Below are 26248 nucleotides of genomic sequence, written 5' to 3'. Positions count from 1 at the left end.
CCATTTCCGCTCACAACTTGATGGCCAGAACTGTGTCACAGGTCACGCCAGGGACAACGGGGCCGGACTGTATGAACTTTGGGCCAGGGACAGGCACCACTCCCTCCACAACCAAAGTCCTGCTGGTGAGGAGGGGAGGGAGACTGGCCGGCAGGTGGCCAGTGGGCAGCGTGTAACGACAGCCATGCTCCCTAGAGAACTAAATAAAGGTGAGCACTTCACAGACGGGCAAGTTCAAAGGCAAAATGAAGGGCCAGCATCGATCAGACAAGAATGAGCAGTACTGGGCAGGGACAAAAGCGGTCCAGGATGGCCATCGGCAGAGTTCAGGAGTCGCTGCCGTGAACACGGGGGGCCATCCGGGGGTTTTGTTCTTAACACACTCAGAAAGCGGGAGTAGAAGGTGGTGAGAAGCGGCTTTCTCCAGCATCCTTCCTGTGTCATCCTGGATGGAGCCCTGGGTCACCGAGGCATCCCTTCCCCGCTGGGTGACCTGGGGCAGTGGCCTTGAACTCTGCACCCATGTGTGTGAGGAGGCCTGCCAGCCGGCAGGGGGCCTGCTCTGGAGTGGCCACTCTGGGCACCACCGTATGGAAACACCCCCTGCCCCAGCTGGTCTCAGGCCCTCTCGCCCAGAACGGCCGCCCGGCTCTGGGCTGTGCCGGGCCCCACTGCCGCGCCCGAGCTGCGGGGCAGGGTTTGGAGCATTAGGTCCAAGCTGTCTGATGCTCCGCGTCGCTGCAGAGCCCAGGTGGGGCTGCGACTGTCAACGTCATCGGTGGCTGAGGCTCATAGACTGGGGCGAGTTTCAGGCCATACTGTGAACCAGCTGGACATGTGCCCCACGCCAGGGCACTCGGTCAGTAACGTCACCCCCCGCGTGGTGCATTCCGGAAGCCTCTTCAAGCCCCAGGATAGCAGCTCGAGGAAGTCGTTGTTGGAGGAAGTGGCTTTTCTGCTCAATTACTCTCCAGATCAGCTGTGAGCTGTCACCCAAGTTGCTGCTGGGGAGGCAGGGCCCAGCGGAGCCTGGCTGGGGGGGCGCGGGCCACTGCTCTGTGGTGCGGTCAGAATGCGTTTCTCCGAAGGTCCCAAGCTCCAGCAACACCCTCCAAAATGGTGATGGCGATTACAATGATGATGGTGATGCTGAGGAAGGTTGTGATGATGGTGGTGGTGGTGGTGATGACGGTGACCAGGCTGGGGATACTTTTTTGGACTAGTCACAGCCTCCCCCTCTAGACAGAAGGGCGGCCCCCAGAGAACCATCACCTTTGTAATTAGAGGTGAGCCAGTGAGCCCCGACACTGGGTCAGTGTTAACAGGTGATAAGGTCTAGTTCAGAGTCATCCTGAACTAGAGATGGGATTTGAGGGCCTGCCCAGAGTTCAGAGACAGAGAAAGTCACACACACTCCACGTACTTGGCAGAAAGCGCACCTCTCTCCCGTGAACGAATTCTGGTGTTGTCAAGTTCAGGGCCCCAGGGAGCACAGCTATGAGTTATCTTCTCGAACTGCTGATACCTACGGGTAAGAATACGATATGAGTGTCTGAAGTGTCCTGTGTCCCTCCCGTGGGAGGTTCGTACTTTCCACCCCGCGGTGGTCAGCCTGGCTCCGTTGCCTGCTTCGGCCAGTGAAATGTGCGCGGACACGACGTGGGGTCCTTCCCAGAAGAACCCCAAGGGCTGGGGGCTGGGTCCCGGAGTGAAGGTGACGTGCCGCAGGGCCGAGGGGCATGTGAACACTAGCAAGCACCCAGGCGTGGCTGGACCGGCCCCTGAGCTCCGGTCGTTGTCTGCCGATGAGACGCACTCCGGCCTTAGCCGCCCCACGTGGTTTCCACGTGAGGGGGAGGGGACACCAACTATTCAGACCCACTGTGACCACATTTGTCTTTTCAGCCCAGAGCCAAGGGTCTCCAGGCCAGCCAGAGGCAGTGACCCTCCTGGCAGGGGCCTTCTTCCCTGAGCTTCTTCTATGGGTGGACGTGTGCCCACCGCGCCATTCATCGGGACTTTCTACCCCCCCCCCCCCCGGGGCTCAGCAGTGAGATGGAGGCATCCTCTCCCCTCTCCGACTAGCCGGAGTCAGACCCCGGGTTGCCAGTCACCCTCCGCTCTCAGCCCCTTGTGCACCCAGGCCACGGTCCGCCCCTCTCTGCCCCCGCTCCCCCTCTTCATCCATGGTACCCCAGGAATCAGCCCAGAGCCCCATGCCCAGACCGCTGTGAAGGCAGGTACCCCTCCCTGCAATCTCTCCTCCCCCCCAGGCAGAGTCTTCTGGGAGCTGAGGGAGGAGAAAATATTCTCACATCTTTCTCCAGATACTCACCTTGTCCTCGTGCTTTGCTCTGGCTACCCCCCTCCACAGTTGCCCCCACCCCACCTGCCCAAAGCCGACTAACCCATCCATCGCTCCCCAGCTCACCTCTCACAATACTCCCACCCCCCTGGGGGGGAACCACAGTGCAGGACACGACCTCAGGCGGGCCCAGCCACAGTTAGGACAAAACGCAGGGACTCGCCTGGGCCCGAGGCGCCCCCTCCGTCCCCCAAGGCTGGCCCAGCCCCTGACCCGCTTCCCTGTCTGTCTGCCCACCCACCCACTTCTCTCCAGCTTCACACCCAAGCCCCCCACCCCCGGCCCCGTGCCAGGGGGCGGGTTCCAAGGGTACCACTCTAATTTGCAATGCAAATGAGCCCTCTCTTCTCCACCCACACCGAAGAGGAAGACCTATCAGCACAGAGACTCCTGAACAGCCTTGGGTGAGGGTTTTCCCCATGCCAGGCCTGGCCAAATGCTCGGCACCCCCTTGCCGCCTGCCCTGAGCGAGCCAGGACGGCCTCTCTCTCTCTGAACACGCGTCTGCTTGAGCGGCAGGAGAGACCCGGCACTGTCTCCGGCCCTCCCTGGGCTGCGGGCGTGAGTGTCCTGTGAGTCATTTGCCTCTGTGTGTTTGAGGAGCTTCTCGGCTCCTCTGACCTCTGGCCCAGCAGCCTGACCCTGGCACTCCGCCTGGGGCGGGGGCGGGGTGAGGGCCACAGCCCTGGGCAGCCTCACCCGGGAGCTGCTAAGATGCAGGGGAGAAAGGCCAGTCTCTGGGCGCGTAGCCTTCTGGGAGAAGGAAGGAAAAGCGACCCGAGTCCCTGCCCCGCCCCCTCCCCATCACCCCCCTGCCAAGTTTGACTGGGGGTGAGGGAGGGTGCTGGTAAGTGGGGCGGGGGGTGGGCAGGGAAGATCCTATGCGACTGCTGGAAAGGAACATGTGATGACTTTGATCAGCACTTTCCTATTCACTTCAAATCACAAACTTAGTTACTTAAGCAAATGTCACGCTTTCGACACACTTGCCTCCCTGGGAGGAAAATGCACAATGGCAGGTCCTTTTGGCTTGCGATGGGACTTGACCGTCAGCAGGTCTGTGAGGCCACTGGGACAATGGCTTCAAAGAGGGAGCCTGCCGGGTCAGGCAACCTTGAGGTTGGGAAGCTGGGGTGGGGTGAGGGGAGGGGCTTGGAGAGGCCTGGGGCCCCGTCCCAGGGCAGCGCAGACCTGGGGGGGGGGGGCAATGGGCAGGCAGGGTGNGAGGCCTGGGGCCCCGTCCCAGGGCAGCGCAGACCTGGGGGGGGGGGCAATGGGCAGGCAGGGTGGGAGGGGACTGGAGGCCTGGAGATCTTCCCAGGGCGGGGACATCTGAGAGCTTCCCTCTCGCAGCTGCTGCAGCTGTGTGTGTGTGTGTGGGGGGGCATGTGTGGGTGTGCGCGCGCGTGTGCGCTGCCTGCATGCTGGCTTCTAAGTGACGCGCTCACCCTCTTCCCAAGAGAGAAGGAAAGAGAACCGGCCCCAAACCTGAGACGCTTCCCAAGTTCAGGAAAGCAGTTCCAGCACCAGGGAAACGGGAGCTGTGGTTTCGTCTTTTTTCAGCACGTAGCACATGACAACGCTCTCATCCAGGCTGAAAATAACGACACAGTAGTAGGGGGCACTCTCTGTGCGGGGCCTGGCCTGGAGCTCCCCGCCTTCGGGACCCAGGGACATGCACCGAGTGCCTCGTGTGAGGCCACGTGTGCCAGCTGGGGCGTGGGGAGGGGCCTCTGCCCTCCCCGCACAGGACAAAGGCCTGCACACGCTTGGGGAGCTTCTGGGTGGTCTTCCATCTCTGAGGCCCCTCCGGGCTCTGTCACAGGACAGCCCCCGGTCTGTACTCAGAAGACGCTCCTCTTGATTCTCTGGGTAGCCCTGGCTTCACCCCTGGGGTGCGAGGTCCCCCAGGTGTGTGGATAGACTTCAAAGGGTCTTCACACTTGGATGGGGGCATCGCTATGTCTGTGAACTTGAACTGCAGGCTCGTGTTCCCTCCCGGGAACAATGTGCGCAGCAGACAGCCACAGTGACGGTGCCTGCCACTGTCCAACGTCCCCTTTCCCTGTCACCGAGAGGGCGGACGTCTCGGCCCGTCACGGCTGCGCATCTCCACACCCACATTCCGGTACTTTTCTGTGCGGATGAGAAATTACTTAATGCGGTGGTAAGAAGAACACACACATTGCTATATCAAAGCGTTCTGTTAAAACGTTCACAGTGCATTCCAATATCCTGGCTTCCTCCTCCTCCTGTGCATTTTAGGGCACGCAGTAAAAATGTCCTGAGGCGGGGTTCGCAGCGCAAGGGCTGCCCCACCGGTCAGTGGGGCAGAGTGGCTGGGGGTTGGGGGGGCCCCCCTACCACGTGCAGCCTCCTCCAGGTTTCTTCCGGCTGTGTGAGGGTCTCCCAGACGCAGCACTCCCACTTGGTCCCGCTAGAGGGCAGCCACGCAGCCTCCCCATTCTCCGGGCTACCCTGGACCCAGCGTGATGTTCCGGGACCGCCCTGCCTCCCTTCCCCGGATCTGCCCCCCGGCGGGTGCAGAGGGGCCTCCGGGAAGATCAGGCAAAGGGCTGACTCGGCCTGGTGCTGGGGCCGCCTCTCTGAATCCCTACAGGAAACCGTGTGTGGACGGGAACACAAAAACGTTTCACAGAAGGCGAAGCCGAGGGTCAGAGAGGTCCAATCACAGGCCCAGGACCCTGGGGTTCAGCCCACAGGGGCTCGTGGTCTGCCCGAGCGGAGGCTGGCGCCGCGCCCCCACACTCGCCCGCCTCCTGCCCCTTGCTCTGGCAGCCTCCTGGGGAGGCAGGTTGCCAGTCAGCGTCCTGGCTGGGCAGCGGACGCTGCTCTGCGCCTGAGTCTGGGGGGCCCAGGGAGGAAGGGCCTGCCTGGCCTCACAGGGCGCCTCCCCCAGGCACCAGCTGCACCTGCCGGTTCGGTGGGGGTGGCGGTGCTGTGGTGACTCCGGAGTTCAGCTGGGATCGGGCCCCCTGTGAGTTAGCGACCCCGCCCAGGGCCCCACTCCACCCTTGCCGGGTGAGAACTGTGTGCACCACACCATTTCTAGGGCCCCGAGCTGCGACTCTCTCGAGGGCAGGACGCCGAGGGTGGAAAGCAGGGCCCTGAAGTTTCTCCAGACGCCAGCGGGTCGGCCCTCCACGGTGACTTCTGTCACTTCTCGCAGGGAACCAGGCCCCCCTCGGGCGTCTTTCCTCTGCTGGTCACTGCCTTGCACTGCGGCCTGGCCAGGGAGGCCCGGGACGTCTCGGGTCGGGGAAGCAGGGGAGCCAGCCTGTGGTGGGTGGCGTGAACTATGGAAGGCTGAGTCCTGGAGCTCTCCAGCCGTCCCCTTCCAAGTCAGGGCCTGGCCGAGAAGCAAGTGGACAGCAGGGGTTGCCTGGCACTCCGCGGGGGGCCTGTTGATGCTTGGGGAGTCGGGAGGGGCTGGCCTGGGGCAGAAGGTGCTTCCCTCCGACCAGGAACTTCTTCAGTCAGAGCCGGAGACCGAGGCCGGGCAGCGGCCCAGGCAGCGGGAGGAGAAGGAACCCCAGTAGCGCATCCTCCCGCCGCCCATGCACTGCCGCGTGGGCCCCTCGCGCAGCCCCATCCGGGGGGACTTTTCGCGCAGCCCCTCTCCGTGCGCCCCCGAAGTGCCCCCGAGGAAACGGTCTTTCCCCAGAGCAGCTCTCCGGGTCCAGGGGACGCGCCGGTAACCGAGTACGAACTTCGAACTGCTCGCAAGCCATCTGGTTACCGTGGCAACACCACCCGGAGGCGCCCGGCGGTCCAATCGGATCCCGCGGCCTCTCTCGGGCCTTTCCCGAGGTGGGGACCCGGACCAGCTGGGGATAAGCAAGGGGCTGCCAGGGCTCGCCTGGTGTTGCCCGGGCCGGGCCGAGCCTTGCGCGGCGAGTCGGGCCCCCGAGAGGCGGGGCGGAGAACGGCAGCCGGGGCCGGACAGGGCGCTGGAGCTCCAGTTCGAGGGGCGGGGAAGCGGGTGACGTGAGCCGGGCCAAGCGGGCGGAGTTGGGACCCGCTCGGGGAGGCGGGGGCAAGTGTGCGGAGAGGCAGACGCACGGAAGGAGGCGGCTCTGCGGCGGGCGCGGTGGGCGCGGGCAGCGGGGCCCCGGGATCCCCGCGCGCCTCCACGCCGCCGCGCCGCCGCCGCGCGTCCCCACGCCCCGCGCTCCACGGCGCCCTCGCCCCGCGCGCCTCCCGTGCCCGCCTCCTGCCCGCCTCCGGCGCAGCGGCCGTCTGCAAGAGCTCAGACGGTGCCCCCGGCCAACTCAGGCTGTGCGGACCCGCGACAGAGCCCGGGCAGAGCCCCCTGGCCCGGTGGCGCGCGGATCCTCTCGATTCACCGCCTCCCCGGATCCCGGGCTACACCGCCCCCTCGGCGCAGAGCTCGGACTAGAGGCTAAAGACACGCACCGTTCGCGGCGGCGCTGCCCGGCCTCTCTCCTCGCCGCCCCGGAGGGCGAAGCCGCTGGTCCTGCGACCCTCTCGGCGCGGCTGCAGCGCAGGAGTGCGTCCCTCTCCCAGGCCAGCCTGCCCCTTCCCCGCAGGCCTCGCCGCTGCCTTCGCTGGGTCTCCCCCAGAGGGGGCCGCGAGCTCCACGCCTCGGCCGGAGGATGTGCGCCCCCGCGGGCCGCCCAGCCTGAGCCATGCGCCCCAACGGCGGCGGCGCGCCGGCCGGCATGGAGCCCCGCGCGGCCGTGCTCTGACTCGCTCTGCGCCCCGCGGCCAGCGGGCGGCGGGCGGCGGACCAAGAGCCAGAGACCGGCGCCGCGGGACGAAAGCGAGCGGGATCGGGCGCCGCGCAGATGGCCGGGGCGAGCAAGGTCTGAGGCTCCGCTCCCCCAAACGTGACCATGTGGATTCAACAGCTTTTAGGACTCAGGTGAGCGACCCGGCCAGCGCCCTGGTGAGGGTGGGCGCGTGGGTGCCGGGCTGGGCGAAAGGGCGCTTTCCTCAGTGTTGCAAATAAAGGGACTCCTTCCCCGCCGCTCCCCGCGAGCGGCCAACGGAGTGCACCGGGAGCCGGGTCGGGGCGCCAGTCTGGAGCTCAGAGCCCATCGGCTCCGCAGGGAGCGGCCCACTCTCCTGGGCTCCGCGCGCCTGGGGTCCGGGCAGCGGCGCCGACACCTCGAGGCGTCAGCAGCGCAGTGTCCTGGCCGACCGCCCCGGCGCGCCTCTTCCCCGAGCCGGGAGCGAGACGCCGGCGGCTGGGAGCGGCGGGCTGTGGACCCAGGGCGGGGGCTGGGGCTGATGGGGAAAGCCAGAGCTCCGCGCTCCGGGCGAGAGCTCGGCAGGCAGAGTTGGAGGAAAGCAAACGCAGCCTCCAAGCCCGTGTTTCGTCTCTCTCTGGGCTCCAGGGCTGAGCAGGGGCCTCCTGGGTTTCCAGCTGCCTATCCAGCTGTTTGTCTGTGACCTCTGGGCTCCATGGGAGCGCACAGCTGACGGGCAGCTGGGGCGCGAGATGCTGGGGTTCTAGGGGAGCTCAAGCAGGCACCTCCCCCCCAGCTACATACTGAAACACCCGTGGGAGAGCCCCGGGGCTTGTCTGTGTCTCAGACTCCAGGGCTAGCTGGAATGGGGCTTCTAGCCCCTCGTGGGGGGTGCCCAAGAAGCCCCCTTTTCGCAAACTTTGCCCGCCTGCGTGGGCGCTCCGGTTTCAACCCTTGCCCATGGCCGTTGAGTGCTGAGCGTGGCACAGCTGAGCCCTGGCGGGGCAGGCCGCCTCCGAGCCCGAGCCCTCTTGCTGGGGCTCCGCGGAGCTGGTGCGCTGGGTCCCAGGTCGCCAGCGAGAGCCCAGAGGACGCCGGCGGAGGCGGCTAGAGCCAGCGTGCGGTTCCCGAGTTCGTCCACTGGGATGCACTGCGCTCCCGCGTTGGGGAGGAAGCCGGGGCGGCCGCCTGAGCCGCCCCCGCCGCCAGCCGGTCCCAGCGGGGGGAGTGAGCCCCCAGGAGGATCAAGTGCGCGTCCTGATTTTGAGAAATTGAAAGGGGATGGAGCTTGCCTGCGTCTTGTAGCTACCTTGATACAGGAGAGGATTCCCCACTTGGGGCAAAGACTGTTTATGACAGCCAGCGAGAACTGTCAAACGTTATCACGGGCCTTTCTCTGGAAGGCCAGCTGCCTTCCCTTCTCCGAGAGGCGGGGTCTCGCTGGCCTGAGCGGGCTGGGAAAGGTGAATGGTGAGGCGGCTGGTGTTGGGCATCAGCTCGGCCTGAATCCGTTCGTGTGCGTGCACCAGATAAGGTGCCGGGCGCAGACAAAATGGAGCAGGAGGCTGTGCCCGAGACCCATCCTGAACCCTGCCCTCTGCCTTCGGGTGTCAGCCAGAGCCCCGGCCTTGGGGAGACCTGGCAGGCCCCCACGCCCGACCTCCCAGCCCCTCCTCAGCTGTCTGGCACTTGCTTGCTTTGACTGCCTGCAAGTTATCTGAACGGACATTTTTTTATTACTAAGTTGCTGGATTGAAAGAGCAATACATTCTGATGAGAGGAGAGGAGAGTAAATATCACGGAAGAAAGCTCTCTGTTGGTCCGGGATTCATGAGCACAGTCCCTCTAAAGCATCCCCCAGCGAGCGTTTTGCTTTAGGAAATAGTTCTGTTGCTGATTTTGAAGTTTGACCTTTTGTTTTTCTCCCTTCACTGTTAGCACAAGAGATTTTCTGTGAGTGGGTCTCTGAGGACCAGCTGTCACCTGTGTGGGAGGCTGGCAGCAGAGAGCCCTGTCATGTGCGAGAGCCGGCCCCAGCCGGCAGACAGGCCGTGCCTCACGCCGGGCACCGCTCGTGCCCCCTGAGAGCCAGGGGGCCTGACCCGAAAGGTGCTTTTGCCTTGGAGTCAGCCAGTCGCCTTTGCTGGGTCCCTGGCTTCCAGGTGAGCACCCCGCCTCCTGCCGCCCAGCTTGGAGCCTGGCTGTGACAGGCAGATGTAGGGCCTGGGGTGCAGGGGTCAGAGGATGACGATTCTGGTGTCCACTGAGTGAGGGGCTGTCAGCTCTGGTTTCTGGGACACAGCCTGGGCCTGGTGTTTTGCTTCTGCTTTTGAGGGGAGCCCTGCAGGGAGCCTCTCCTTCTTGGAGGGGAATCCGACCAGAGGCTTTTCAGGGGAGGGGGGAGGAGTTGGAGCAAAGCTCTGAAGGCCTTGCCAGAACTCGGGTCCAGGTGGCCCCTGAAGGCGGCCAGCAGTGCGCCCAGCCGCCCTGGACGGAGGCCGACCTCCCTGAGCACCGGGGGCAGCTGGGGGTGCTGCTTACTCAGCAGCACCCCCGGTTCCGAGTGAGCCTCCTTGGTGAGCACCTCTGCTGCCTGTCCGGGGCCTGGTGAGTGCCAGGCTTTTGTCCTCAGGAATGCACTGCCCAGCCACAGTGGCTGCTTCCTCCTGTTCCCTGGCGTTGCTCTGTCTGCCCTCCCCTCTGGCTCTGCGACCCCTTCTGTCTGGGAGGCCCTGGGGTGCGGCTGCAGTGGGGGTGGGGGTATGACAACGTCATGTCACACACTTTTCTTTCACCGGGCACTTTGCAGTTCCCCGAGCACGAGGAGCCACCTCGGAGCCTTGCCGCAGGGAGCCCCCGTGGGTCGGCTGTCAGCAGCCCTGCCCGTGGAGTCCTCCAGTGACTCCGGAGCCTGGTCAGACGCTCTGTCCACAGACAGGGCCCTCCAGCGAGCCCTGCCCATGCCCACGTTTGCAGCTGGGATCCACGGGGCGTCGTGGCTGGGATTCTTATCAGGGACAATGACGCTGGAACGAATCGCCATTTTAGGAGGCAGCTCAAATCTTTCCACCACGTTAGTGCGCCCCTTACCCTCAAGCGCCCCGCCCCCCCGGGGAGCCACTGTCCAAGTGCAGGAGGGGGCAGCAGGCTCCTCCCAGTCTGTCCCTTCTGTTGATTTATTTTAATCACCTGCTTTCTTTCGGTCTGTGCTTGGAGGAAGATGATAAGTAAGGAGCAGGGCCGGCAGCTTGGACAGCCCCTGCTGAGTTGTCTGTCCATCCTCTGGTCCCTGGAGAGGGCTCAGCTTGCTTTCCCGCTGCTGGCGCCTCTTCCTGGCCCCGGTCACTTGGGTGGTGTGGAGTGGCAGCACCCCGTGCAGCCTCCTCGTCCCCACCCACTGAGCTGGGCACCATCAAGGTGTTTGGCAGAAGTGGGCTGGGCTGAGTCTTCGCACTCTTGGTGGGCAGGCCCCACGGTGCCCGGGCGTGTGGGCGAGGCAGCACTCCGGGTCATGGTGAAGTGGGTAGATGCCAGGCCCCAACCCGACTAGCCCGCACGGCGCTGCGGAGCCTTCTAGAACCCTGGGGCTGCTGTCCGGGGCTGCGTACGAATCACCTGCCTTCCACGCGTAGTTGCCCAGTTTCCTTCAAAGGGTTACAAGTCAGTGGAGACCAGGCTGATGTGCAGATTAGCTCGGAAAGCCAAATATATCCTTGATCTAGATTTTCGTGTTTGAAGTCTGGCTCGAGAGGGTTCCTCCTGCCCGATGCCAATCAGACCGGGGAGGGGGGCGAGAGGCGGGGGCGGGGCCTCCCTGGAGGGCGCAGACCAGGCAGCCAGCGGACCGCTCTCTGAGACCCCTTCCAGGAATCTCAGAGCCGGCAAGTCAGAGGCCGAGTGGGGAGTGGCGGTTACGTAACTCAGACCGGCCTGCCGTTCATAGAAAGTCAGAGGCTGCGTGGGGCCTGCCAGAGCCCCGGGGGCCCTTGGGTGGGGGCCCTGGCCACCTGGACGTCCACCTATGTCTGGACTGGGTCAGATCTGCCTCCTGAGGCCTGGCCGCTCCAGCCCCTGGTCGGGGGGGACCCTCTGCACCCCAGCAACCCCCCAGGAACAGGATGGCGCTTCCGCGTCACCCCCAAAGCCCCTTCAGGAGAGAGCAGTGAGGACTCCGTCCCCGGCTGTTGCCAAGGCCAGGGCTGGGCTGGCTGTGCAGTCCCCTCCCAGCAGCCTCAGCTCAGCCGAGCTAACGGGCTGCGCTGAGCTCCAGATCCTTTCCAGATTCTCTCACGTTCGAAAGCGCCCTGGGGACCATGAGAGACCAGAAGCCCACCATTCACCTGCCGGGTCCTTGTAGTTGATAAATGTCTCCTCTGTCACCCACAGAGAACTGGGAGGGGTGGGCCGACGTGTTAGTCAAGGGTCCTGCCAGGGGACCAACGGGGGGTGGGGGGGTGGGGAGGAGAGGGGCGGGGCTTGTGTTTGCGTCCCCACTCAATGCCCGCACTGTGTCCCTTCGTGTCTTATCGCCCGCCACCCAGAGACAGATTCGTGGCAGCCGTGCCGGGTCCATCTGCGCCACACACCCCCCCCCAGCCCGCCGTCCCCTCTGCTGGTTCGGTCCACTCACTGGGACTTCTGCCAGCTGTGGCACTTTCTCTCGGTGGCCAGCCAAGGAGGGCTGTCCTGGCGAGGCCGCTGCCTCTCTGCCTTCCTGGCGCTTCCAGCCCCAAGTGGGCAGTTGCCTGGGCGGCACGGCTGCTGAGGAGCATCATGCTTGGCTGTGTGTGACCTCTAGGGCTTCTAGAGGGGAGAGCATGGCAGCGGGGCCAGGGCCTCGTGGCTGGCAGTGTGTCCACTTTGCAGTGGACCGGAGCGTCGGCCTCTGGGCGGGGCCTGTGCCCCATTTTTCACTGACTCCTGAAAAGAGTGCCTGGTGCATAGGGGACACTCAGGAGATGTCTGTGGATGAGTGGGTGTGTCCACATGGCACAGTGCCCTTGAGGTGCTGAGGCTTGTCCTTGTGGTCACTCATCCCTGATGTCACAGTGAGAGCCGGGAAAGGAATGCCCAGCCAAGGCCAGTCTTCAGGGTAGGCCCTGTTCTGACTCAAGCAGATATATCTCTTCTTCAGCCTGGCATACAGGTACTCAGAATTCCACCATTAGAGATTCATTCCTTTGGCTTGATTGGGTTATAATTGGAAGGCAGACATGTTCAGGAAACATTATGCCAAGGCACTCTTTCAGTCATTATCAGTTCAGTAGGAGCTAGAACACCCCATTTTTCACTGTTCTGGAGGAAAGGTGGGTGCAAATGGGGAGAGAACGTGAAGGTGGGTGGCACATGTCTGGTAGTGGGATGGGGGGCAAAGGTGCCATCCAGGGGGAACAGGGAGACTTGGCGGGGGGCTCTGGGCGTGGAAGGCGAATGTGCCAGCCGTCCAGTGCGGCCGTGGTTGTCCCTTCCCCTCAGCTGGCTCGGGGACCGAGACGGTGTGGTCACCTGCTGGGGACTAGGACGAGTTTAACTAGAGACAGAGCCGGAGTCTCGGAAGGAGAAGGTTCTGGTTGGAGCGCGAGGCCGTGGGTGGGCGGGTGGGTGGGCAGATGCCGAGAGCGGTTGGTGACAGGCAGGAGGGAGAACGCCCCAGTCTCTGCTGTCACTCACGGCGCACGCACTTCTACTCCGTTTCTGCTCTGGAGAGCTGCCGACCGTGGGCCGGCACCGTGCAGAGTCTGCAACGGGCAGGTGTGACCCGTGTGGCGGGGAGCGCGTGGGGCGGAGCTCCTTTTTATCAGGGTGGAGACCGGGGCTGCCCGGTACAGCTAGGGTACGTTCATATTTTGAAAATTTCCAGTCGCCCCGTTATCAGAAAGAAAGAGGTGAGATCAACTTTGATGCGCTGTTTGGTTTAACCCAAGGTAGACAGAATGTTCCCGATTTCAACGTGGGATCCAGAGGAAGCGCTGAGAAGTGTCAAGTACACGTCTCACCCTGTGCTAGGTCCTTGAAGTCAGGGGTACAGTCTATTCTCTCAGTGCCCTCTCGGGGTGCTCCGGAGCCCGCGGGGCTCACCGCTGCCGTGCCGGGCACTCTCCTGTGGACGCTGGCGTGGGGGGGGCCAGTGTGGTCAAGCCCGCGCCCCCGCCGAGGCTTCCTTGGCAGCGCGCTCCGATGGCTTGGGCTCCCAGGAGGGCAGCCCGGCCCTGGCCCTCCTGATTCTGCAGTGGACACCCACCCGGGGCCTGGCCACGCCCAGAGGCAGCCCGGGGGGCGGGTGGGGGCAGCCGCTGCCTTTTCAAGGTCCCAGAGTCTCGACAGAGGTACGACAGGTGGACCTGTAGGGCCTGTCCCACACCGGGTCGTCACCTAGTGGTTTGGGGACTGAGGCAGAGGGACAGAGCCGTCCCCTTCTAACACAGATGTCAGAGGCATCAGGTGGGGGGGGTGAGACCAGGAGCAGGATGGGCCGGGCCCCCTGCCAGTGGGGAGGGCTGCCCTGGGCGAAGGTGTCCGGCACGGCCCTCGACCCCCATACGAGCACACCTGGGTGGCAGACGCCCCCGGTGGCCCCTCTGGGGCTCACATTCGCGGGACCCGCCCCAGGGCAGGGCCTTCCCTCACTCCCTCGCACCCCAGCACCCATCCCCCATGTTGACAGCCCACGCGAGGGGGGCACGAGAGGCCGGGAATTGCCAGGGCCTGGTTTGAATGAGCACTTTCAGGAGCACTGGTCCAGAAATAGAGGGGTGTGTGTGTGTGTGTGTGTGTGTGTGTGTGTGTGTTGGAGCGTGTGTGGGGGGTGTGTACAGATATGGGGAGGGGGGTGTCTACTGGGTGTGTGGGGGTGTGTATGTGATGTGTGTGCCGTGAATGTGGTGTGTGCATGTGACCGTGTGTGTCAGGGAGTTTGGGGGCCCGTGGGGGTGAGGAGCTCCAACTGCAGGAGAAGAGACCGGCGTTGAGAACAAGCGCCCCCTCCAGAGGCCAGTCGTGTGCTCACAGGGTGGGGTCGGAACACGAAAGCCTGAAACTTGCTGTGTCGGAACCTGGCTGCGGGTGGGTATGCCGGGGNCCCCCCCCCGCCCGCCCCCCCCCCGCCGCCCCCCCCCCCCCCCCCCCCCAGCGGGCGGTCCTGGCACCAGGAAAGAGCTGTCCAAGGCCGACCTCCTCCGATCACTTCCCGATGACAATACTGTCCTGCTGTGAAAGGCACACCAGGCCGTCCCCCCAAAAGAAAGCTAGAAATCCATGTCACATGGGGGAGTGGACCCCCAAAATCCTTAACAAAAATATCAGCAAGTACCCGTCAGCTGTATGTGAAATGTGTATGCCGTGGCCCAATGGGGCTTATTCCATGGATGCACTGATGGTTCGATGTTGGAAAATCAGTCATGGCGGCTCTCATACGGGAAGGCTCAAGCAGAGGAGTCGGACACCTCTCCGTGACGGGACTCCCGGGAGTGTCTGGGACGGAGGGGCCCTCACTCCGAGTGGTGGAAGACACCGACGCAGGCCTTCCACTAGCTTCGTGCTTAGAGCTGGGACCCCGGAGGCTCTGCCCGGAGGTCAGGAGCGAGTGAAGGAGTTTGCTCTCCCCGCTCCGGTGGCGCTGGAAGTTCTGGCCAGCGCGGCGCCGGGAGGAAAGGAGATAGAGACACGGGAAGGAAGAAACGGAACAGGGTTTGCCGATACGGGGAGAGGACGTGGTCATCTGTGGAGAAAATCTCTCGTGATCTATAAAAGACTCTCGAAGAGGCTGGGGAGTGCAGCAGCGGCGTGGGGTCCGAGATAAACGCACGGGGATGAGTTGTGTTTCATTCTCTGTCTCTCCTTGGGATGAGCGCACGGGCGCTGAAATTAAAAATACCGCGCTGTTGACAGTGACTCAGAAGGGAAATGTTTTGGTGTGAGTTTTACAAAACATTACGCTAACCACTTGTGTGCGGGGAACGCACAGCCGCGGGGGGAGGTGGGGCTGCGTGCACCGGCAGGCGTCCCAGTCCTGGACCCGAGGGTCCCACAGTGCCACGAGGTCAGTCCCCTCAGAGCGACGTGGTGGTTTAACGCGGCTCCTGAAGTCACAGCAGAGCGTCTGTACCTGCAGGGACGATTTTTCTAAAATCTGCTGGGGGAGAAACTGGCATGGCTGCAGCTGCCTGAAAACTGAATAATAAAACGCGAGGAATCTGTCCGAGCTCCTTCTATGGCTCAGCGCCGGAGATGGGGGGCAGAGGCCCCAGGCCGAACACCCATAAACAGCCCCCCACGAACACGCCCTGACAGCCTCTGACGCAGGTTCAAGTGCGGCGAGGGGACACAGCCTCTCGACAGACGGTGCGGGAACCACCGTGCGCTCCCAGTCAGAAACACACAGGCAGCTCGGTGCACGCCCTGCCCTCACGCAGACTCACCGGGCGTGAGTGACAGGGTTCAATGCCCAACGTGGAACTGCGGAACTTTTAGGGAGAACACATTTAAGACACAGGGCTAGGCGGGGTTCTTCCACTCGGCAGTGGAACCCCAATTCCTTAAAAGGAAAAAAACCAGTACACTGGACCTCGTCAAAAATTTAAAATTTGCTCTTCCAGAGACTGTTTTCTCGAGAGGATGAGCAGATGAGCTGCCCGTGACACAGAATGCTGCCAGACCACCGATGTGACAAGGACCAGTGTTCAAGCTACATGCGCTCTCAGACCTCGGCCGTGAAAACCAGGAAGTAGAGCTTCCACATTTGTTTGAAAAACTCAGACAATCTAGTCAGAAACAGGCAAAAGCCTTGCAGGGACATCTCACCAAGGAGGATGTTGAGACGGAAAAACAGCCTGTGGGGAGGCGCTCAACGTCACTAACTGTTCCAGAAACGCAACTGCACCCCGCAGCGAGCCAGCACGTCCCCCGTCGGGGAGCCAAGATAGAAGGTGGCAGGGACACCGCGCTGGCCAGGACGCGGAGGGGCTGGCCAGGCAGGGCTGGTGGCGGGGACATGTCACAGCCCGTCCGGAAAGCAGGCTGGCGTTGTCTTCCGACAGGGGAAGGGCCACTGCCCTGCGGGGGGTGCATTTCCCTTGTGGGTGCTGAGGCCAGAGACTCGAAGCATGTGTCCTCACACGGACCAGCACACACGTGTTCACGGCAGCCTTGTTCGCAGTGGTCGAGGGTGGCACACGCTGGGTGCCCACCGGTGTCGACGGTGGGACACGGTGGCACACTGCACAGCAACTCTCCGGCGATGTTGCCGCTGGGGGACGAGGGAAGGCGTCCACGGGACCGGCTGTGTGACACCCGACTGCACTCGTGAATCCACAATGACCCGGCAGTAAACACTTTGATTAAAAAGACGGAGACTCTCTAGCCCAATGCCAGAGATCAGCACCGGTTGTCTGTTTGGGACGTGAGTGTGACCTCTTTGGGACCCGCCCTCGGACTTAACTGCAGCTCCAAGGGACGTGGAGATGAGGGAGGGGTGACACAGTTGCCCCGTGGCGAAGTTGGCGGTGGAGGGATTCTGCCCCAGTTTCCAGAAGGCCCGTGGCCGCTGACAGTAACAAACGACCGGTGGGTGCTCGCTGGGTACGAAGGCTGCCCAGGGCCGCCTGCAAACCAGGTCAGCTCCGGAAGTGGAGCAGCCTGCGTGGGGCCAGCTCCACTTTCCTTCCCCGCGTGGAGGGGCCTCAGCTCCACGCCCTGGGGAGGCGAAGTCAAGCGCAGAGACAGCGGGTTTCTGGTGTCCAGATCAGGAGGGCAGGGGACTCTGCGGTTGTGAGGCAGACCAGCTTTGCTCTCGTCACCTCGGGCTTTGTGACAGCGGAGCGCGCACGTGGGCACGTCCATAGGCACGCACGCCCGGGGAACGCCTGTGGAATGACGCTGGGCAGGCAGGGGAAGAGCTGCATCGGAGCCTGCTCTGAGCGCCGGAGCGCCCGGGCATGAGACCCACCACTCCTTCCTTCCCCCACCTCCGAGGGGCCCGGGAGACCGCCAGACCTTCCTGGGACCCTGGCTTTGTGCTGAGTGACCCAAGCGGTGCCCACTGTCTCAGTCCGTCCTCGGGGTCTCTGTGGCAACCCTGCGAGGCAGGTGTTGTGTCCTCATGTTACAGAGGAGGATGCGAGGCTCAGAGCAGTTAGGTGATTTGTCCGCGGTCACACAGCTAGCCAGGGTGGGAGAGCTGGGATTTGAACCCCAGTTTCATGGGCCATGAGGGCGATGCATACTGTTTTCACCATCCTGTGTGGCTCCCTTCTTCTCTGTAAAATTGGCTTCTCACTCCCTCAGTCACACACTGCGCTTTGGGGAAAATCAGAGCAACACAAAAGCAAGCCCAGCCCCACTCACTGGGCCCGGCTGCCGTGACGCCGGGGCTGTGTGGGCCGGGCACCTGCAGTTCTAGGTGAGAGGCGGGCGGTCGACATGAGCGATTCTTTTGCAGCCGGGAAGGAACGAAGTGTCACCACAGGATGACAACATCTCCGTGACACAGATACTGGTATTCAACCTAGCTAGTAATTAAAAATAAGTATGTCACTGCTTCCAAGGAGGCCCTCCTGGGAGCATCTCGAAATCCAGCTGTGGGGGTGAACGAGGGCCCAGTGCAGAGCCCGGGCGGATGCGACCTCTGGGTGACGGGCCCCCCGCCGTGTGTGTGTGAGTGTGCATTCACTGGGATGTGCTCTGCCGCCCACAATGCCCAGCCGTTTCCAGGGTGCCCTTCAGGGACCTTCAGTGAGTTCGCCCCGTGTGAGGCCATCCCGTAGCCCGGGTGTGGAACGTCCCCCCACCCCAGTGAGACCCCTCGAGCTACCAACCGACAGTCAGGCCTCCCTGGGCGCCCTGGCCTCGAGGGCCGTCGGTGTTGCCCCAAGTTCCTTTCTCCTGAGCCGCGCCCCTTTCTGGACATGCCACAGCTGGGCAGCCATGCCGATCTCGGGTCGAGTGTTCTCTTCCATGGTACGGTGGTCAGGGATGGCCACCTTCCTGGAACAAATCACAGCAAAGGGCTTCAGGGTGCTGATTTCAAGGAGGCCATGGCAGGTTCAAGAGTGCAGGGCAGCGCTCACCGGAAGCTTCCCTGGGGAAGAGGTTGTGCTGTGTCCTGGACGCCGCAGCTCACGAGCCAGGGGTTCCTCCACCTGCCGAGGCGCTCCAAGGTGGGGACCATTCCACGGGGAGCAGGGAGCCTTCAGGAAGCTGATGCAACCATCCCTGGTGGGCCCTGTGCATGCGGACCTTGAGTCCTGGCCCACCCAGCCCTGGAGGGTCTTGGCTTCAGATGCAGACCCATCAGCTGGCGTCAGGAGCAGGCGCTCCCTGGACCAGGGATGGGGAAGAGGTCTCGACTCTGGGGCCAAGGCCTGCTTCTTCGCTGGCCGAGCTCTGTGTTGAGAAGGACTCTTAACTCTCCTTGTGGCTCAGAGAGGGACAAGTGCCTGAAGATGGCTCGTCGTCTCTGCTCTGGGCATGGGCTGGGAGGGGGCTGCCCACGTGTCCCAAGTGCCCCTTCACCCAGCAGGACTGAAGGCTGGGCTTGTCGGTAGTCTCGGGCGGCTCACCTCCACCACTGCAGAGGCCCATGGGTGACATTAGTGCCCACTACAGACCAGGCTCTGTTCTGAGCACTGGACGCATCTTAACTCACCCCCACGACGTTGCTGGGTTGGAGGTAGTTGTCGGTCTCCTTTCTCCAGGGAGGTACCCGGAGGAGGAGTGGGTCCCATGCCCAGTCGGCGGCAGAGCCGGGGTGCACACCCAGGCCGCCCAGCCCAGGGCTGCCCTCTGTTCCATTTATCCTGCTCTCCCCAGTCCAGAGACAAGTGGGGGTGGGTGTGTTTGAGGGGCACCACAGCCACTGGCCGGGGACAGCGGTGCAACTAGGGACTGTGCCCGGCACGCCGGGCCGACCTCCTTCCTGCCTGGCTCCTAGCGGAGCGCACACGGGAGCCCAGGACACAGAGATGAAGGGCCATTCCCGACCTCTGGGTGCTCCCAGGCCTGCAGGACAGGCCAAGGGCGGCCACAGAGGAAGGGATGCACCCCAGGGTGGCTGCCGCACCCTCCTGCTGCAGCGGGTCGGGAACGTGGTCCTCAGGTCGAGGACGGCGCTGGGCGGTGCCCGTGGTTTGGAGATGGTGAGGTCAGGTCCACGCCTGGGCTCATCCCTTTAGGCAACACCCTCCTCGGCTCAGCATCTAACTATCGTCTCTCGGCTTTGCCTTGCGTGCCGCGGCCCCCCTCCAGGACCGATGGTCGCTGGGACCAAATGCGAATGTTCCCCCACGGGTCACGCCCCCGAAATTATCGGGAGAAGCCGAGAGAGGCAGAGGGGGAGGAACTACCTGGGCACCCATGGCCTTCCTTAACACACACCCACCGTTGCTGAGAGCGACTTTCTATAAAAGAGAACACTGCCAGGCAGGGGCGTTCTATTCTGCGTGTTGTGTGTGACGAGACCCCGAACCACTCTGGCACTTGGGACCGAGTCCCTTACCCTCCTGAGGGGGGGACCTGCTTCTCGCACAGTGTCTACCCCTTCTGTGCTGTGAGGAGAACCTTCTGGACGGTTCCCACACATGGAAGAACACGGTGCCCCCCCATCTGGGCACATGGTGGCTTCCGTCCAAAAGCGTGGCTTCTTTAGGGACCCAACTAGGCTAGACGGGGGAAGCGTGTTCATTTCTGTGACGCCGCGTTTCACGTCGAAGGAGAGGCCCCATCAAGGGCCAGGGCCGGAAGCCACGGTGCCACTGCCCCCCACGGATTTTCGGGCCCTGCGGGCTCTGGACCTTAGCCTGGCACCGGCTCCCCACTGCCCATTTCTGTCTGGGGGCATCAGCTCTCGTGCTCCAGGCGCCCCCTCCGCTCGGCGTTCTCAGGCTAATTTGGCTGTCATCACAGAGACCCGGCGTTCTGGAAACCTGAGCCCCACCTCACGTCACCGCCGTCTGTCATCTGGCTTCTCCTGCCCCGGGTCCCTGGCCAGGTCAGGGCTCCGGTGGCTCAGCACCAGACACCTGGGTGGTCACCCAGAGGTCAGCTGGCCCGGGACCGCAGCCCAGGCTGGCTCTGGGCCTTGGGCCCAGGAAGGGTTCCCTGCACTGGCTTCATTCAGCAGGTGCGGATGGAGAGCCTGCTGGACACGGGTGCTGTGCCGGGTGCTGAGCCGGAGGGGCCCTTGATGGCGCTCACGGGAACCTTTAGGGGAGTGGGAGAAGGGGTGCAGGCAGAATGGCAGGAGCCGAGAGGAAGGGGCAGGTAGCTTTACCTGGCGCGCTGGGAAGGCTTCCTGCAGAAAGGGGACACGGAGACGCCCTGCGCTGAAATGACTGGCCGGGGGCTCTCCCCCGGGTCCCCTGCTGCAGGGGAGCTTTATGCCAGGAGTGGGCAGAGCAGGGATATTGGGGTCCATCTCTCCATAGCAGGGAGGAAGCTGTGTGGGGGGCAGTGGGATAGGGGGGCCTGGGAAGGTGGGTGGGGCCAGAGTGTGGGGGCCTGGACTGCCCAGCCAGACTCCGGCTTCTTTGTGCGGCCTGGGAAGCACTGAATCCTGGGAAGCCCCCGGCAGGTGTGTGCAGCTGGAACCAGGAAGACAGGCCCTGGGGAGGGAGGTGGGAACAGGGGCCACTGAGTCAGGGCAGCCAGTACACCTTGGGGGGGGCACCCTGGGCAGAGCCTGTGACCTGGCGGGTCAGGCAGCCCCTCTGGGCCCTGGGCCCAGTGGAGGGTGATCGGAAAACCAGGGCCCGAGCTCTGGGTGGGGCCCCCAGCCAGGGAACTCCAGGTGGGAGGAGCTTGGGGGCGGGGCTGCAGTCAGCTGCCCTCGCCTGCTCTGCTCTCCCTCACAAGTGCCCCTGGGAGATGCTGGCCCGGGACGTGAAAGACTTCAGGGTGCGGCTGTCTGCTCTCCAGGTGGCGTCCCTCAGGTCGCTGATGCCTGTGTCCCTGTGGCCGTGAAGCTAGAAGCTCCTTTCTTACAGTCCCTCGGAAAGAGAGCTGCCCTTGTGTGTGCACGTGTCTGCACGGGTAAACTGAGGCAGGGCAATTTGAGCGACTCGTCTAAGGTGGTGCAGAGTCAGCAGAACCCCATCGCCCGCGGACTCCCCTCGGGACCTGCCCAGCCCCAGTCCTGGGTGGGGGGGCCCCCAGAGAGTGGGCGGCCGCCCCACCCTTCCCTCACATCATTGAAGTCTGGGCCAGCAGCCCCGGCAGGATGGTGGCCAGGCTTCTCTGGGCTCTGTCTGCCTTTTGTGACCCCTCCCTCGTCTCCAGGGAGAGACTGAAGCTCACGGAGGCCTGAAAAACTGCTGCTGTTGGTGGGCTTCACCCCGAGTCCCACCGAGTCACAAGCTGGTAGCGTTCATGTCCAAACATGGCCACAGGACATGTTTGGATTTCACACGGGGGATTTAAGTCTTGGGAGAACGTCATTTAAGGGGCGTCCTGGCGGGCAGGTCATTTGAGAAAAGATCCTGGACCCTCCGTCGCTTCTCTGTGGGGCTGCCAGTTGCCGGAGACTCAGACTTTGGCCACTCCCTGTCCCCTGCGCTGTCTCCGCCGTGCTTCTCGGCTGTGAGGCGACGTGGGGGATTTGACACCTTTTCCAGAAAAAGCTGTGGTACAAGGCAGAATTATGGCTCTATCGACAGGATGACGGTCCTCATAAAATGACCACAGCCCCCTCCCCCCCCCCCCGTTAGGAGGAACTCAGACCTGTCACGGTGGGGGGTGAGTACAGCATCCCCCCTGCCCCTCCCCCTGCCTCAGAGGCTGGGAGCCTGGATCATTCCACCCACCTGGCCTGGGCGGCAGGCGCAGCGTGGCTGTGGCGTCCTGGGCTCCCCGAGGAGGTGGAGGGGAGAGGCCTCTCCAGTCCTCGAGTCCTCCTCCACACGCCCCTCCCCACCTGTGCCCCCGCCGTCCCCTCTGGTCACCAAGGGACACGGACCGGTGACGTGGAAACCTCATTAGTGTGCTTCTCGTCCAAAAGATATTGGCTGCTATTCGTTCTGCTTGTGTAAATCTGGAATGTGAACATGACGGGATCCCTGGGTGACCAGTGGGACACGGGGAGCCTGAGCTGGTTGGAGCCTGTTTTCCTGGGAATGGGACCCCAGGTCCATTCAAGCCCTGTGGGGACAACTCTGTCACAAGCCCCACGCTTCCCAGGCAGTGGAGTCCTCACGGGACCCTCACCCGCCACCCCTGGTTTGCACGGCTGGTTTGAGACTCACAGAGCTGCTCGGGGACCGTGTTGTGGTTGGTATGTTCAGGCTAAGGAGCTGGGGCATCTCGGGGGGTACGGATTACCGTGGGGGTTGGCGTGGAGCATGTGATGGCCACACCGGGTGGAAGGGCGTTGGAGTCATGTCGACCTCCCGCAGCTGGACCCTACGGCTGTCAAATGCCACTCAGGTTATTGGGACCCAAGTCACTGTGATAGAAAAGAGCCCCAGGCGTCTCCAGAGGAAAAAAAACGCCACCACCATGAGTCTGGGGGCCGTGTGCAGTCGGGCTTAGTCCTGGGCCTGCGAGGATGGAGGCTGGTTTTGCGCAGGCTCGGCCCCGTGACCTCCAGGTGCAGTGAGCTTCTGTCCGGAACCCTGTACTGTGCTTCCAGGTGAGGGCAAGCCTCTGGCCCCAGGGTCTGGGAACCGAATGTCCACCCTACACCCTTCCGTGGGCCTGGAGCGGCACTGACTGGGGACCCCTGTGACGTGATGCCACACTCTGAATACATCGCCTAACACAATGAGGGGACATGCAGAGGTCGTCAGGGCCATTGAGTTGATCCCGGAACAGGAGGACCACCCTGGACGCGCCGCATGGGCCCAGGGAGACGGCAGGAGCCTTTAAACAGAGATGGGGGGATGTCACCCACCCGAAGGCCACGCACGATGTGATGTGGCGTGAAGGTAGAGGGGACCGTGCACAAGGAGGTGGGGCCAGCTCGGTCCTGCAGCTGCCAGGGCCTGGACTCTGCTGACCGCCGTTACCAGAACCGGATGCGGCCTGTGGCATCTGCAGTGAGGTTGTGTGACCCTGAGTGGGTCCCCCAGACTGGCGAGCCCGTGCTGTGTCAGCTGCAGCCATTGTGGTCCTTTGTTACGCAGCGGTGGGTGAAGGACACAGATGAATCCTTTCACTAATGCTCCCCGCCGTCCTGTTTTCCCCCTTTCGGCATCTTCTCTCTCTGTCTGCCTCCCTTCCTCCCTCCCGTTCTCTCCTTCCCTCTCTTTTCTCCTCTTCCCCCCCTCTTCCCAGGCTTTAGCACTATCACCGGTCGGGGTGGGAGGGCAGGGGCAGAGGACTCGGGGTCTCCGTGGAGTGCGTTGGACCTCCCTGCCCCCAGACAGCGCTGCAGAAGGAACGCAGGGTGCCCAGCTGTGTTTTCGTTTCAGACAACAAACGCTCTGGGGTGTAAGTACACCCTGTGTTTTGCGTAAGATATACTTACACTTAAAAATTCCGCTGTGTCCCCGCAGTGATGGGGTAACTGGTATCAGGTACTTTAATTGCTCAGCCCAGCTGCCCCAGTCCTCGATTGCAAGTGACCCAGAGAGTTCATGAGAGCAGAGGGCAGCGGGGGGCAGTGGGGGTGGGGGACACTGGAGAGCTGTTCTCTAGGCCAGAGGTCTGCAGACTAGCGTTTGAGGGCCAAATCCTGCAGCTGCCTGACTCTGTAAATAAAGTTTTATTGGCACACGGCTATACCAGCTCATTTGCATATCACCTGTGACTGCTTTTGTGCTAGAGGGCGGCACCGAGTGGCTGTGCGGGGACTGCTGCCCAGCCCGCAGCGCCGGGAACATGGCTCTCTGGGCCTCCCCCGGAAGTTTGCTGACCCAGCTGTGCTTTCGCAGGCCTTGGGGAAGCCGGGCACCTGCGGTGGAGGGAGGGGCCGACGGCAGCCACGCCTGGGGCTTCCTGCCTGGGGGCTGCGGGCCAGGCCTTCGGGTGCAGAGGCCCTCGGCTGCTGGTTTCCGGCCCTGCCTGCCCAGGGTCTGGCTCGGTGGGCTCCGGCTCTCAGCCCCCTGGGGGCAGGGCGAGGGAAGGAGGCTGCACCCTGTTGTGCCTCCCCACCCCCGTGTTTCGGGGTCTCTGGCAGAAAGTGCTGTGCCCACAAGGCCTCGTGGTTGGAGAAGGTGCCTATTTCTGTCGCCTCGCCTACTTCTGTGCTTCCTTCTCCGCATTCAGCATTTTCAGACACAGATTCTTCTCAGGGCGTGGATCGCCCTGCCCTGTGGCTGTGGAGATGTCTCGGGCCCCGTCCCCAGCGTCTTCCTGCCCACGGCAGAACGCCGTCCCCTCGCCCTGTGGCCCAGGTATCAGAGCACCAGGACTAGAGGGAGTGAGCAGGACTCGGAGCCCAACCTGTCCCCTCCTCTGCTGGCCCATCAGACCCCTCCTGAGCCCCTCCAGGGCCAGCGATGAGAGGATGCTTTTGTGAACTGGGTGGGAGCTGTGCTCAGGGCAACCCTCACTCCCCGTACCAAGCGCAGCGTTTGTGGGTCCAAGGGCCTTTCACATCTGACACCGACTCTCCCCATTGGGGTTCCCAAGGAATCCCCTTCCTTCTGATACCAGTTGTAGCATTTGGGGTCCCCAGGACCACTCACACCTCTGAGACCAGCTACAGCGTTTGAAGGTCCAGGACCGCCTTGGGGTTGAGGGGCCTGCCGAAGGACTCGGCACCCAGAAAGGCCCTTGGACTCTCGCAGCTGGGGTTTGTTACATGGAAAAGATACGGACTAAAATCCGCCAGGGTGGGGCTGCTGGGGCGGAGCACAGACCCCCGTCCTCTCCCCGTGGGGCCAGGACGTCCTTCTCTCTGGGGGACAGTGTTCAGCTGCACACGTGGAGTGGGGGCCCCAGGGGAGCTCACCTGAGTCTTGGCGCCCTGAGTTTTCACTGGGGCTCCGTCACAGAGACCGGGCTGACGGCCCATGGAGTTGACCTCAGCCGCCAGCTGCGTGGGAGGTCAAGCACATGACCCGAGGCTCCCACCTTACATTTCGCTGTGAGACTGTTTGGTGGCCAGACCCCTAGGGACACACGAATGACACTGTTGTCAGGCAGGATGTTCTCAGGTCCTGGAGACATCTCCCAGGCCAGAACCCCCCAGACCCTTCTCTGAGGTTAAACCCTTTAGTGCCCAGGGACCCAGGGACCCAGGGACCCTGCGGGCTTCGCACCAGGGTCTGGGGCTCTCGAGTGGTGTCGCTGCTGTTTGCGGTGCAGCCAACGCCATTCCGTGCGTCCCGAAGGCATTCTGGGCAGACCGGCGGGAAGGCCGTGGCTTCTCCGTTAGTCATCGGGGCTCCCTGGGGCAGCCGGGTCAAAGCCCCCAAGTTTCCTGGGGACACCTGGCTGGCGAGGAAGCCCGCCCGGGCTCCACCCCAGGCACTTGCGCAGGAACAGCCGCCTCTGCCGGTCACTTCCTGCCGCTCCTCCTCGTGGCTCTGGACGCAGAAGGTCCTTCCCAGTCCGTCCTCGTGGCCGCCGGGCCCAGCGGGCCCACGTGCTGGCTGCTCCTGTCCTTTCTGGAGCCTGTACATTAGTCTGGCTCCTCCGATTCCCTCATCTTCCATGCACTTGCTTGTCTTCTTTCTTCTTCTTCTTCTTTTTTGAAACCAGTTCCCCAAAAGCACCAGTTGTGTGAAGGGAGTGAAAATTCAGTTTATTTGCCATGGATCCAAACTTTGACAAAGAATTCTAAATGAGGCCGCTGGCCCCTGAGAGGCGTTGGTCATGTTGCCTTAGGAGTAGAGCCCGACCCTCGCCCTGTCCCGGGGCCCCCGGTGTCCGCACCTGACTGCACCTGTCAGGGTGACCGAACTGCTAACCCTAACCCCCCTCAGAGACCAGGGAGCCAGCGCTGCCTCAGGGACGCGGTCAAGTCAGCTTTCAAATCACACGCACATTGGGAGAAGAAAGGCGGGCCCTCGGAGACTCCCTGAACATGCATCCGGGGGCCGGAGCAGACGGGGCTGAGGGCCACTGGGTCTCCTACCCACCTGTCCTCAGGCTTCGGGGTTGACGTGGCCCTGGAGGGGCTGACGGGGCAGCCAACGAAGACCTGAGGCTGTCAGCCTCTGCCTGCGAGAGGCGCTGTGTTGTCGAGTCTGTGAGGAGCAGGGGCAGCAGATGCGGT

The 26248-nt window shown here is 63.2% G+C and overlaps 1 protein-coding gene across 1 annotated transcript in view; it reads left to right on the top strand.

Annotated features, from left to right (window-relative positions):
* Positions 1-7131: 7131 nt before the first annotated feature.
* Positions 7132-26248, top strand: part of AJAP1 (adherens junctions associated protein 1) — an 82477-nt gene continuing 63360 nt past the window's right edge. The window contains exon 1 of the mRNA XM_037062100.1: positions 7132-7271. Within this exon, the coding sequence (XP_036917995.1) occupies positions 7243-7271 (29 nt within the window). The 5' untranslated portion in view covers positions 7132-7242. The remainder of the gene's footprint in view (positions 7272-26248) is intronic.

Source organism: Sturnira hondurensis, unplaced genomic scaffold (genome assembly GCF_014824575.4).
Source record: "Sturnira hondurensis isolate 20B ecotype Veracruz unplaced genomic scaffold, ASM1482457v3 Scaffold0013931, whole genome shotgun sequence".
NCBI lineage: Eukaryota > Metazoa > Chordata > Mammalia > Chiroptera > Phyllostomidae > Sturnira > Sturnira hondurensis.
The sequence above is the reverse complement of the archived record's forward strand: the minus strand, read 5'-3'. Positions and strand labels throughout refer to the sequence as shown.